Genomic DNA, 15287 nt, shown 5'->3' with positions numbered 1-15287 from the left:
TCTTTTCTTGCGAAGAAAAAAGGACACTGTACACGTAATTTAGTCAATCTGATTTATAGAGCGAATTTCTACTACCTGCCACAAAGAACCCTTATTACTTTTAAAAGGTTGTGCCTTTTACAACTTTTATTTTAGCAGTATAATCGTTATTTTCTATTACTAGTGTTCTCAAGTACAAGTACTTATTTATTCTTTCAATATGCTAGCCTCTTACTAGTAGGATTTTATTAGTTTTATTTTTTTTTAACATTTTTAACGTTGAAGGAGAATCTATATATCTGAGTTAGCTCCATATCATGAATGAACTTGTAGTGCCTGCTGCATATCATATTTGTCCGGATTTTGTTTTTAAGTATAACGCAAAGCTAGGTACTGCTTATATCACCCTTCTTCTTAACGTGCCCTATCAAGTCCCCTTGACGTTGGCGATTAACATGGCGAAACTGTCTCTGTCTTGAGCTATTCTAAAGAGTTGCTCAGCTTTCCTCATTCCTGTCCACTCCCTGATATTCTTCAACCAAGAGGCCTGCTTTCTACCAATTCCTCTGCGTCCTTCGATTTTACCCATCATAATAAGTTGAAGAATATTACATCGGTCTCCCCTTACTACGTGTCCAAAATAGGCCATCTTTCTACATTTGATGTTATCAAGCAGCTCGCGAGCAGCATTTGCTCTCTCAAGGACTGCCACATTTGTCAGCATAGCCGTCCATGAAATTTTTAGTATACGTCTGTGCAGCCACATTTCAAAGGCCTCCAGACGATTAATGGTGGATATTTTTAATGTCCATGCTTCGTATAAAAGGACTGACCAAATGTAGCATTTAACCATGCCCTTTCGAAGTTGAAGTTGCAAGTTATCATTACAGAAGAATTACTTCATTTTTAGATTCTACGTTTCATCTCTTGATCTGGATCTAGTTGTTCAGTAATATGGCAACCAAGATAATCAAAACTGGACACTCTTTGAATTATATGACCATCAACATATAATCGTGCATCTTGATGTGCTAAACGGCTAAACACCATGTGTTTTGTTTTTGAACAGTTTATGTTTAGGCCAAACTCTCTTCCCACTGTATCAATGGCATTTAAAAGGCATTGTAATCCATTCATGTCATCACTTAAAATAACTGTATCGTCTGCATATCTGATTGTATTTATCAGAATTCCATTAACTTTCACGCCCCATTCCAAATTATGCAGCGCTTCTTTAAATATTCTATCTGAATATAAATTAAATAACAGTGGGGATAGTATACAACCCTGTCTGACACCTCTTTGTATTTTACATATTTCTGTTGATTTTCCGTTTATGCGAGCTGTCGCTGTTTGACGCCAGTATAACTTTTCTATGAATCGTATGTCTTGACTATCAACTCCTTTATCCTTTAATATTGTAATTAATTTGTGATGCTGTACTCGATTAAAGGCCTTTTCATGGTCAATAAATACAGCAAAGACGTCTTTCCTTTGATCTCGACATTTCTGCAGTAATACATTTAGTGCAAAGAGGGCGTCCCGAGTTCCCAGTCCATTTCTGAAGCCAAATTGTGTTTCATCCTGGTCTTCTTCACATTTATCTCTGATTCTACTGTGGATGATGCGTAGAAATATTTTCAAAGTGTGGCTCATAAGGCTTATCATTCTATAATCGCTACAGTTTTTCGGACGTTGTTTTTTTGGTAGTGTTATGAATTCGGACTTTAACCAATCTTCAGGGATATCACCAGTCGAATAAACATCATTGAAAAGCTTGACCAGTATTCCAATGTTTTCCTCATTTATAAGCTTTAACATCTCTGTCGGTATGTTATCAGGGCCAACGGCTTTCTTGTTCTTTGCTAACTTTATAGCATGCAGTATTTCTGATTTTAGTATTTCTGGTCCTTCACCTTCAACTAAAGTCTCCAGTTCTTCGGGTTTAGATATCACCCTAGAATTTATAAAAGCCTGTTAAATTTAAGTTTTGGAGTAACCAGTATTGAGTTTTGACTTTAATCCGATTGAACAATTAGGATAGGATCCATCTTTATTTCAGACTATTCTGAAATTTGTGCAGATTTTTCTGGAAGAATAGGAAAATATGTATGATAGTATTTGTGACACGTTTTTTACTTTGATTTATGTACTTTGACCTCATTAATGACTTATTTCAATCACATGCACAAATGCTTATTAAAATTGCTTAAAACATTTATTTCCATAGCATCTTTTTTAAGGAATTTGAAGCCTCTCTTTGAAGAAAAGTTTAGATACTTCTAATTTTGTCGAGCACTTTATATACAGAAAATACGTAAACGAAGAGAAGGATAGTTTTTCTCGTTGCTTGGTCCAATAAACACAAGCCTCTTATACAACAGGTCGTTTTTGTACCACATAATCTAAGTTTCCTTAACAAAAACTAAACCCATATAAAAGTTTTCACGTCTCATTCTGGTTAATTTAAAGCTCACCGTTCCTTTCTTATTAAGCGAATTTTGTGCTTTTGTAGTTCTACCTTTATTATAAAATACACAGCAAAAACTGTTCATACAAAGTTTTTGTTTAAAGTGTGAAAAAGTTAAAAAAGAAAAACGAAACAAGAGCTCAACGAGGAAGAAAAACGCACTTAGGTTAAGTTAAATTTTAAAACCTATTTACTGGTAACAAATAAAGACAAGCACTCACTGAACATATAGGTTTTCATTCTTGGATCTAAAAATGTTGAGATAATTAAAGTTTTACTTTTATCTACATTTAATAGCCAGTCAAAAAATTTCTTAGATCTTAATCGGTCGGGAAAAATCTTTTTTATTAAATTTCTGTAAATACATCAAACTATTAGACATGGGAATTACTAATGATGCAGTGTAGCATAATTTTATTCTCTACTAATAATTTTTGTAGCATTTTCGAATGGTTTTAGAATACTACATAAATGTTTAATATTTTTCTAATCAGCTACATTTATAATAGGAAGTTCCTTATCAATGAGCGCGTCTGAACTTCTTATAACAAGTAAAAAAGTAGAGTTCCAACGAGCTGGAACATCATTAAGCAATTTTAAAGGGATTTTCCCAGGTTACGCTGATAAGACAATAACCTCTCATTAGCCGTTTAACTCTTTCGGAAATGAGTTACAATCGTCTTGACTTTACAGTCTTTGACAATTAAATTTAGTGTATGTGCCATGCAAGATACAAAAAAACAAGTGCACAATACGGACTCAGACTAAATATCACAAAAACCAAATGGATGTTAGTAAGCAAAACCCAACAACCACCACAGCAACTGATATTAGACAATGAAAGAATTGTACACTTGGATTCGTACATCTACTTGGGAACAATAGTTAACTCAAATTGGGATCAAGCGAAGGAAATACGTATAAGAGTAAAAAAAGCACGAGCATTGTTCACTAGCATGAAGCAAACTTTCACCTCTAAAAGCCTCACCCTACCTCTCAAAATTCGACTTCTGAAATGTTATGTATTCCCGGTTTTGTTATATGGAATGGAGGTGTGGACAATGACCGCAACATTGATGAAACAAGTAGAGGCCTTCGAAATGTGGGCATACCGACGTATATTACGTATATCCTGGACTGAGCACGTGACCAACGAAGAGGTACTACGCCGGATAGGTAAAGAGAGAGAGGTAGGAATAAGTATAAAGAAAAGAAAGTTGGAATACTTGGGTCACGTTATGAGACATAATAAATATAGAGTACTACAGCTGATCGTTCAAGGGAAAATAGACAGCAGAAGGGGTCCAGGGAGGAGAAGACACTCGTGGCTCCAAAACTTGTGGCAATGGTTCGGATTGTCATCTGCTGAACTATTCAGATCTGCCGTAAACAAAGTCAGAATAGCCATGTTGATTGCCAACGTTCGGAACGGACAAGGCACATGAAGAAGAAGAAGCCATGCAACCAAAATGATTCCATTTTAATTAAGAAATTATTGCATTTTTAATATTATTGGCATTATCAGAAACTGCAAGCAATATTTTGTTTTCTATACCTCAAGCCTCTACAATTCGCTGAAGCTCTTTCGACAAATTCCCTGAAGTATGAGCTACATCAATAGCACTACATTCTAACAGAACAGAGTAAAACTTACAATTACTATCTAAAAATGAGCAGTTACACCAATATAGCTAATGGTATTAATAGATATCCAATGGTATTAATACAAAACTGTTGAACATTGCTATTCGATTCGCATATTCTTATAAATAGCTATATTTAGAATCGCGGCTATTTTTATTTTTCCATAACAGTTGCTAACTGCGATTTTCAAATAGCAGCTATAAAATCACTGGTTGCGATATATAGCTTATCACTTACCATCCATGATAGTTTTTAAGAGGAAAAGCTTTCAAAAGGAACTTTTATTAGGTGCTCCTCCCGACAGCATTGTCACTATTAGTGATACTGGATATATCAGTAGCAATATTTTAGTGACATGGCTTAATCATTTCATTGAAACAGTTAAGCCAAGCCCTGATGTCCCTGTTTTGTTATTGTTGAACGGCTACAGCACCCACAGTAAAAATCTGAAAGCTCTTAAAAATTATTGCGGAATAACGTGGGGCGAACTGTATGAATGTTCAAAATGTTTTTAAAGAAACTGATTTCGATATTTGACAGTGCATCAAACTAACCATGAATCCCAACAGAAAGCATCCTCTTCTGAAGAAGATAATATTCCATTGGCAGAACGAACGAAAAGGGCAGCATCAACTTTCCTAAATACTATTTCAGTTCAGGATATTTCGGCGTTACCTATAAAAAAATCAAAATCATCAAAAGTTTGCCGCACCCAGGACGCAGTTGAATTGACTAGTTCTCCGTGCAAAACGAACTTGAAGCACGAGCTGAGGCATTTAAAGTAAAATCGATTAAAACTACTTTAAAATTGTCAATAATTGGTTGTGAAAAAAGTAGCAAAATTAGGTGTAGATAAATCTGGCAGCTGGTATTGTGAAATATGGGAGTCTGAATCCGTCGAAGAAAGGATTCAATGTCTTCAATGTAAAATTTGATTTCATGTAAAATGTGGAAGATATTTTATTGTTTAAATTGTAAAACTTAAAATTGAGACTCATAATAGTAAATGGCAATACAGATTTTTTACATTTAGGTTAAGTTTATCGGTTACAAAAAATTGAATATTAGTTTATATTATGTTAGTATACAGTGATGAGTGCCTTAAGAACCGGCAAAATAACGCAAAAGATAGAAAACATAATACGTTGTGAAATAAAAAGAGATGAAAGTAGTAGAGGTGGAAAATTATCGATAGAAACCTCTAATTTACATTACATTATATTAGGACTATCGATAGTTTCCCACCTTTAGACGTTAGCTTATGAGCTAGTTGACTTCAGTCATAATATTACAAGTATGACGTCGAACATTAACATTTTTTAAATTTTGCATAAAGTAAAAACTGATTGAAGACAATAAAGCAAATGTAAATAAACAGTTTAATTAGTAGTAATTTGATAATTAATTTTGTGTTGACGAATACAGAATAACAAGCTATGATCATTCTGTATTGAGAAGGATGTATGCGACGTCTCAAGTCATAGTTTATTATTGGTAAATACTTTAATTTTGGATAAAAAAATATTCCTACTTAAACTGTTTTTACTTACATTACGTGATACGTATTACTATGACTAAAGTCAACCAGCTCATAAGCTAACGTCTAAAGGTGGGAAATTTTCGATAATTCTAATGTAATGTAAAGTAAATTATAGGTTTATATTGATAATTTCTCACCTCTACTACTTTCATCTCTTTTTGTTTTACAACGTATTATGTTTTCTATCTTTTGCGTTATTTTGCCGGTTCTTAAGGCACTCATCCCTGTATAGTTTTTAACACGTTCCTCATGTTTAAATATAGGTTTAAACATCGGTCCGATTTAGGGCGCTAATGGTCCAATTAAAGGCGCCGGTATCCCAAATTGGACTTTTGTTTATATATTTTTTGCATTAAAAAAATAAAATATAAACTACCACGTGTCTATTATTTGTGATTTTATGAAATATAAACAGTACCCAGTATGATGCAAATGTATGGAATAAATTCATTATCTCAGAAACAGACGACTTTAAAAAAAAAATCTTAAAACACGTCAATTTTAATTTTTGAATGGCCATCGACTGCTATATAATATGTGTTAGACATTACGTACAAATTGTACTTAAGTACAATTAAATTACAACAAATGTTCAAATTGACTACCTTCAGCAACAATACAATGTGAAAGACGGGCAATAAATTCTTTTCTAACGTTTTCGATGACTTCAGGTGTTATTTGTGCAATTTCCGTTCTGATGCGCTCCTTCAACTCTTCCACATTATTCAGTCGATTTTGATACACTCTGCTCTTTAAATATCCCCACAAAAAAGTCCAACGGAGTCAAATCTGGAGACCTTGGTGGCCATTCGATTGGCCTACCTATCCACCTACCTAAGAAAACGTTATTATTTGGAAATATTTGATTCAGCTGTGACAACAGATAATCCTGAAGCAATTCTGGATAACGAGAAGCAGTTAAGTTTTCCTCAAAAAAATATGGCCCTACAATTTGATTGTTTATAATGCCGGCCTAAACATTCACCTTCTCGGGATAATGTGTCCTATACTCTTTCATCCAATGTGGATTTTCACTTACCCAGTATCGATATGTCCGGCGATTTACGTGACCGTTTAGCATAAAAGACGCTTCATCAGAAAAAAGTACCTTTTGTATGAAACCCTGATCTCTATTACATTTTTCCATATTGGTTTCGCAGAATTCGATTCTTCTATCAAAGTCACCTTCTAATAGCTCCTGGACCAGATGTACTTTGTATGGATGCCACTTCTCTTTTTTTAGCACTCTTACAACAGTTGATTGGTGGACATTATTATCTAGTTCGACCTGCCTAGAACTGGTATGGGGATTGTCTTGAAACGCCAGTACAATGTTCAGTTTCTTGGCATCGGATATTGATTTTCTACCACTTTTGGGAAGATCTTTAACATGGCTCGTTTCTCTAATTTTTTTTTTCAGTTTTATTCACTATTGATTGAGTAATTGTTTCGCGATTTGGTTATTTAGCATTAAATAAATTACGAACTTCTGCCTGAGTCCTCACTCTATCTCCATAACCAATCATGGTTAAAATCTCGATTCGTTCTGTTTCTGTTAATCTCATAATTGTAAATGCTGTTTTGTAATGTCGGCAAAAAACTGAAAGAGTAAAAATTTGACGACTATTATTTGACAGATTCATAGATCATTGACAAATAAAGACGAGTCAATGAAAATATTGATTTAAATATTTTTGAAAAATATATAATTAATAGTAATACTTACTAAAATGATTAATTTGAGATTATAATGTAGCATTGTTTGTTATCAATGTATTTTTTTTTTCGGAACCAGCAAAAAACAATATTTTGTTTTATTCCCAGTGGCGTTCCTTAGTGTATTTTAGTTCAGTGAATGAATATTTATTGTAATTCCTTGTTACTTGACAAAGTTCATAATTTTAGTGAACCCTGTAGAAATAAATATTTAAATGATTATATCGTTGCAAAGGCGATAAGGAGACCTTTCAAATGAGCTGTCGCGTGACCTCGGTTTGTATTACAAAAAATCGTCGATTACGTCATTACGCAGACAATGATGACGTAATGTCTAACACATATATAGCAGTTGATGGCCATTCAAAAATTAAAATTGACGTGTTTTAAGATTTTTTTAAAGTCGTCTGTTTCTGAGATAATGAATTTATTCCATACATTTGCATCATACTGTATACTTACCCTATTTATATTTATATAGGTTTATATAGGTATATTTCTATATGATAAATTTGAGCAATAAAACATTTTTTTTTAAATAAAATATAGGTCTTGAAATAAAATTGCTGCATTATTATTTTTATCTAGAGTTCGCCTCTGATGTTTTATCACTAAGAACCAATAACTTTGGCTATTAAATTGATGACAATGACAACAATAGCTCTAATCCTTTAATGAAGGAAAAACGTCCAGACGATATATTTTGAGACAAGCTATACATAGACCAATATAAAATAGCATATTTTGTCAATATAACCTGAAATTCAAATAAAATAACTAATTCAGTTACCTTCCGCAGCATGTCCTCGAGCGAGTCCATGTCGGAGCCTCCGTTGTTGTTGTTGCTCGGTTGCACCATGTGTGGATGTTCGCCTGCCTCTGAGGTACTTCCTCCACTGAAACCACTCACTTCGAACCCCCAAACACCCCCGAGGGGCCTTTTGACGCGTGACCCTCGCACCTTCGGTTAGTTACGACGCCACGGGTGACGCCACTGGTTTTTAGGTTATGTTCACACTCATAGCAGTGGAGGTCGAGATGAAGAGTTTTTTAAAATTGTGAGGTGTTCTAGTTATGTAGTATTTTTAATCTTTATTATTTTTATTATTAAACTATTATTTTCTGTAATAGTTAAATATAATTAAAATGGATTTATAAGGTATTTCAAATCTGTTGCTATTTGATTATATGTAGGTTCCTTTCCATTATAGACAAAACTATATAAGAAAACGTTTTATAGACCTAAGAACAGTAGAATATTTGATTTTAAAAAGTATAATAATAATTTATAATATTTTATTTATTTAAAGTATAATAATATTTTATATTTATAAGCAAATAATAATTTATAGTAGTCTACTCGTCATAGATGAAAATGCCATTAAACCTCTAAAAATCATACAAACAAGCTGAATTTTGCTGAGAATATTAATTTTGGGACCTCAAAAAATAGGCAAAAAAGTTTGCTGTTTCTACCTCCGAGCTTCCCTTAATAATATTCTCTCATAAACAAGGCTTAAAGCGACCTGTGATTTTGAATGTCAGTTACGCGCGAAAGTTACGAAATCAGTTTTTTTAAATAAAGTTTTAATCAACTCGACGGTAAAAATTCGATACCTTTTTATCACAGTGTTTTATCTGTTGGAAGGATTGTAAGAAATCAGATTGGTTACATGCTAATAATTAAGAGGAATAGGAACAGCTGTACATCTGTCAAAACATACCCGGGGGTAGACATAAATTCTGATCATGTACCAGTTGTAGGTAATTTCAAAGTCAGAATGAAGAAGGTAAGGAATACAAGTAAGTCGATGAAGAAGTATGATGTTAGAAAACTGAACCATCACAATGTTCGCCTGAAGGTAAGTGAAAACCTCAATACAAAGATGCTAAAATGCAGGAATGCAGGAACTATAGAGGAAAGTCTGGCCCTCATACAAGAAACAGTGAAATAAATAAAATAACAACAATAGAGAAAGATACAGAAAAACGGAAATCGTGGATGACCGATGAAATACTTGAACTTATGGACCAGAGAAAGAAAACAAAGAAAATCTCCAAGAATATAAAAGTATACATACCATCGTCACAAGAAAGACAAGAGAAGCCAAAGAGAAACAAAAAAGAGAACAATGTCAAGAAATAGAGGAGTATCAGAGTCGATATGACAACTTCAATGTCCATCGAAAGGTAAAGGAAATAGAAGGAAAGTTCCGAAAAAGCAACAGCGGAAAAATAACAGATGATGAAGGCAACCTTGCCATAACCAAAGAGGATAAAAAGAAAGTATGGGAAAATACTTGGAGAAACTTTTCCATGACCTTAGAACAAAGCAAGAACCCGCTATTGAAGAAAATTCAGGTCCTGAAATCCTACCGGAAGAAATAACGGCAGCCGTCAGACAAATGAAGGATAGAAATTCACCGAGACTTGATGAAATTTCTGCAGAACTGCTGAAGCTATTAGATACAGAACAAATAAAAATAATAACTGAAATATTTAATGAAATATACAAGGCAGGAAAAATACCAGTAGAGTGGTTCAAATTAGAGTTCGTTATATTGCCCAAAAACCAGGAGCAAAAGTTTGTGAAGACTATTTATAGAAGTGTGCGGAGAATGAAGAGGTACTGCGGAGGTAAACATCGTGAAGGGCAGTAAGCTCAAGTACTTGAAGTACTGGCTTGCTAACCTGAGAGCATAGTATAGAAAGATCTCAATACGGCTATTCCGTATAGCAACCAACCAAGTTATCATCGCCAGAATTATCGCCAATATTCGGAACGGATAGGCACCCTAAGAAGAAGAAGTTCTATAGACAAAAATCAAAATGAGTTGTAAAGGTGAGGAGCGCAGCTTTCGTAATCAATTTTTGTCGTAAATAAAGCCTTTTTCCCATTTACTATTTACCATTTACCATTTACGCGGTTTTACCATTTTTTACGATTCTCATGAGATCAATAAAATTTTACCACTTTCATTCACTGGTCACTAAGAAATTTTTATTGTTAGTGCCTAACACGGAAATCTTATAACATAAAAATTCAATTTCAAGTTTTGGTAACAAATAGGAAATATTTGAAATGTGTCTAAAAACGCTAAATTTAAACTTTCACATTACTAACGATCTAGAACATTTAACACTGCTTCTTTTTAAATGTACAGATACATTTTTTAAAACTACACAACCTCTACTACAAATTTCACATAATACCGTGTTCGCAAAATTAATTTCCGTGATGTAAGATCGTTTGTAATATTAAAGTTTAAATTCAGCGTTTTTAGGCACAAAACTCAAAATTTCGTGTTATAGGTTTTAAAGGTTAGCCTCTAACGATTAAAATTACATAACGACCTGTCAATGGTAGTGATAAATTTATTGACCTCGTTAGAATCGTAAAAAATTGCAAAATTCGCGCAACGTTTATTTATTTAACATCTTTATGGAAACTGCATTCATTTGTAGGAAAACGCACACAACAGCTGCACTTTGGCCTTTAAAACGCATTTTGATTTTTATTGATACGGCTCTCTGATCAGAAGTTATGGAATTTTTACCGTTGAGTTGATATAAACTTTATTTAAAAAATTGTTTTCTTCGGTATGTTCCGCTTTCCGACCTACGAAAGGAGTTTTACGGAAAATTCAGCTTGTTCGTCTCAGTTTTAGAGATCAAATCTCTCAAGAATGGACGATATTGAAACTATGCAGCAGCATATAACAACATTGTTAAACCAAGCTTGTACATTATACAATGCTATAAATAAATTTGAAACTATTTCTGAAGTAACAATCAAAGTATAAAATATAATATATTTAATTAAAATTATGAATTATTTCAATTAAATAAAGTAAATAATGTAAAACAAGCACTATGAATGAAATGTGTAATATACGACAATAATCAAGATGATATGTTTAACACATCTTCAACATAGCCAAAATAAGGTGTAGCAGGTTACCATCATTCCCCATGCTAAAACCTAGAAGAAAATTCTAAGGTTCATTCTGATCATATCATTGTTGACGTGTTTTATGGTCACGAGTAGAACATAGCTGTTTACGTGACAAAAAGTCACGTAAACAGCTATGTTCTATACATGACATTTTATATAAGTTCTATACATGACTTATACATGACATTTTACATAAGATATGACATATTGTGTAATGTTTTGACGTAAAAACCGTTTTGAGTAATTTTATATAAAACAATATTGGGATTTTTTTATTTCAGTATAGAAAACTAAGTAAGAAAATAATATTTAGTTAGGATTTAATTTAATATAAGAAGTTATTGGCAATGGTGAAAGTGCGTTTGATAACATAAATGATTTCAAGAACAATTTCAGTGGACAGTTGGACAATGAGTGTAAATAGCAGTTGGGATTTTCCGAAAATTAAAAGTCATCATCATCACGTAGCGCTACAACCCTGGGTGGGTCTTGGCTGACTGTACAACTTTTTTCCAATTTGTTCGGTCTTCCATCAACCTAGGGTCAAATGGAATGTTCATTTTCCGGTGATCTGCTTGGATGTTATCTCTCCATCGCATTCTGGGACGTCCGAGTGGTCTTTTGCCTGTGGGAATCTCTTCCCATACCAGTTTTACAAGTCTATCGTTATGCAGTCTGTGCACGTGGCCTGCCCATCTTAGTCGCTGTGGTTTAATTTCTTGGACAATATCGGCGTCATTGTAGAGTGCTTTTAATTCGATATTGGTTTGTGGTGATGTCATGTCGAGGTCCAAAAATTTTCTAAGTATTTTTCGTTCAAAATGTCTGAGCTTTTCTTCGTTTGCTTTGGTCATGGTCCACGTTTCGCATCCGTATGTTATTATAGGTCTGACGATGGATTTATAGATTTTGATCTTTGAACTTCTTGTAAGATTTTTTGATTTTATGAGCTTATCCAGTGCGAATAGACAGCGGTTTGCAGATTGGATTCTGTCTTTTATTTCTTCAGTAACATCGTTGTCAGCTGTGATTACAGCCCCCAGATACTTAGAACGTTGTACTCTTTCAAAATTCAAGGTGTTGATCGTCACATTTTGTCCTATTCTGTCTCTTCGTGTCGTTTTATTTATACACATATATTTCGTCTTCTCTTCATTAATCTTCAGCCCTACTTCACTTGTTGCTCCTTCCACCTTGTTGAAGATGTCTTTCGTGGACAGGATGGAGTCTCCAACGAGATCTTTGTCATCTGCATATGCGAGTAATAGCTTGGGACCTTGAACCGATAGTTATTCTGTTTTTATTTCGACCGACCTCATGGCTTTCTCTAATACAAGGTTAAAAAGTAGTGGAGATAAGGAAGGAAAATTAAAAGTAATTTAGATAAATTGTTTAGATAAAGAATATAGAAAGTTGTTGATATGGGTAATTCCAAATTAGTCGGTATGGCGTAGTAATTTTGTTAACAAGCGAGGCCGGTTAATATGTTGAGTGTATAGAAGTTCATACAAAAGAAAAAGTGGGAGAGATATATCTTGGAATGAAGTTTTTTGATTTGCGAAGGGGGAGGAAATGGTGGGAAATACGGCAGGTTTTTTGATGAAACAAAAAAAATACGGAGAGTCGATTACAAGATTTTAGAGAGAAAGATTGTTTGTGTTTCTTGATAAAATTATTAACTAAAATTAAATATTGTTTAAAACTGTTAGAAAATTTTATCTATTTTATAGCAGATGAATTTTTTGTTGCTGTTGATGATGATGATGATGTTATATTGAGGAATTTTGCATATGACAATTTCCATTGATTTTTTTTTTATTAATACAATATATTGATGAAATTTATTTGGATATTTATGGGTATTATTATTCCTTATGGTCCTCTTACTTGTAAATAGAACAGCAGAGATACTGAATCACGAAAACAGAGCCTGAGTAAAATTGAGTTAAGGTAAGCTATTTGAACCATTGTGGTATAATTCAAAATCCATAAAATTATTTGTTTCCAGGAAATGGTTATATTAAGAATTGTAGAAGTACCTTTCGAACAATACTTATATCGAAAGAAGCGCGATCTTAATGAGCAACTAATCCTAGTAAAACTCTTGGTAAAAACATAATTTTATTTTTACGGTTTTAATTGTCCTTTTAGCTCATTATAACTGATTTTTGTTCATACAGTAATTTCCAATGAATAAATACATTTTTTTCTTTCACATCTCTCACGACCGGCCTGAAAATACTTCGACAACTTGATTGACATCAAATCCAGCGAAGTAAAATGGGTCATACGAACAAAAAAGTTCATTATTTATAATCTAAAAACCCTCCAGGCGTGGGCGAGTGCTTTCGTGTCATATGTCACGTGTCATGTAGCTCTTCGAGTATCGAGGCAGTCGACAGGGTTTTGGGGGAAACGAACATAAACATACGTGATTATGGAGAAGACGAACTAAAACGAAATAAAAAATTGATTGCCAGTGATGAAAATGGCGATTTTTTTGCAGCCCGAAGCTGTACAATTATGACGATTAATTTGTTTTGGTGTGATTAAAAAGAGTAGGCCAGTACTTGAATCAAATTGTGCAAACGAAAGAAACATCACACTAAATCTGCAAAAAAGTAACGATTTAACTAAAATTACTAGAAGCCATTATAATGTACAAAAAGTTAACTTAAATTTTAGTATTTAAATAGAAATTATGCAGTAACAGAAAAAAGACGTAGTAGATAAAGGAAATGAGAAGATATTGCAAAATCGGAAAAATGACAAGTTTGTTAAGGAATTTATTAATTTAGTTGCAAGATAAAAACCACTAAGATTACAGTAGCGGTAACATATATTGAAGAATGCTTTAAATACGGCGACGTTTGTTCCCATTTTTTACAGCCGACAGGATGCCGTTTTAGATAAACCTGTTAGTTGAGAAGCAGTTCGTAAGCAGAGTGTAGAGTGTTGTTTACCATAATTAAATTATTATGAATTGTGATATGACAATCTGGTTGGAAATATTTTTGTTTTTCTTTAATGAAAAACGTTTCGCACAAGCAACTTCTACTTTAACAGAAATTCTCCTTTCAATTGTATACAAAATAGTTAAAAATGAACCCTGTCATCACAAGAAGCGATGTAACTACAAGTTTTTAAGACCGATAAATATTTGATTTATAAAAATATTGAAAACCACAATACATGATTGTTACAGAAGCAAAGAAATACCTACAATAGATATATTAAGAAAGAAATTGGAAACAACCGATCGGAACATGAAGTGCTATGATAAAACTCTTCAAAATTGGACAAAGACAATGGGCGCTTTAAATTTAAATTTAAAACAATACAAGTAAACGTCAAGAAGTTATAAAAACCTCGAGAATACTCAACAGACATACTATATGCCTAGAACAAATTACTAAATATAGGCAAGAAACTATGTAAATTTGCTAGTTAGACGAAACTTAGTATGATATCCACGATAAAGTTTAGAAAGGATGAGCAGATGGTTTAAACAATGCAAAGAAAGTGAGGAATGAATTTCAAATTTCTAAATCCTGCACTGATAAAACTGTAACCATTTTATCTGTGAAACTTACAATTATGTATGTATCAGTGGTATGGTAGTCAAAAGTGCAGCAAACAGTTTTATTTTCAAACTAAGCAAGACTTGCTTTCCTTGAAGTTTCAGTAGCTCTAAGGAGCATACCAAGAGCAGATATGGGGGTCTTATTGAAACTCCTTCATCTAAAGATAATTATAACGGATAAGCGACTACTAAAAGAGAAAAATTACAATACTGGGGTCAAATGTTGAGAGATAAAAGATATGAATTACGTTTACTGGAAGGTATACTGAAGGGCAAAAGATCAATTGGAAGACGCGAGAACTCGTGGCTGAAAGACCTGAGAAGATGGTTTGACCGCTCAGCTACAGAAATCTTTTATGCAGAAGTTTTCAAAGCTACAATTACCATTTGGATCACTATA

The 15287-nt window shown here is 33.4% G+C and overlaps 1 protein-coding gene across 6 annotated transcripts in view; it reads right to left on the bottom strand.

The window, feature by feature from the left end:
• Positions 1 to 8474, bottom strand: part of LOC140444830 (uncharacterized protein CG43867-like) — a 265897-nt gene extending 257423 nt beyond the window's left edge. For 4 of the 6 annotated variants that reach the window (XM_072536550.1, XM_072536552.1, XM_072536551.1 and 1 more), the window contains exon 1: positions 8140 to 8474. In XM_072536550.1, coding sequence (XP_072392651.1) covers positions 8140 to 8208 — 69 coding nt within the window. In that variant the 5' untranslated portion in view covers positions 8209 to 8474. The remainder of the gene's footprint in view (positions 1 to 8139) is intronic. The other 2 variants (XM_072536555.1, XM_072536557.1) reach the window with 1 other exon arrangement.
• Between the last annotated feature and the right edge of the window lie 6813 nt (positions 8475 to 15287).

This window comes from Diabrotica undecimpunctata, chromosome 1 (assembly GCF_040954645.1).
Source record: "Diabrotica undecimpunctata isolate CICGRU chromosome 1, icDiaUnde3, whole genome shotgun sequence".
Lineage (NCBI taxonomy): Eukaryota > Metazoa > Arthropoda > Insecta > Coleoptera > Chrysomelidae > Diabrotica > Diabrotica undecimpunctata.
Note: the sequence above shows the minus strand (reverse complement) of the source record. Positions and strands in the feature narration are given on the sequence as shown.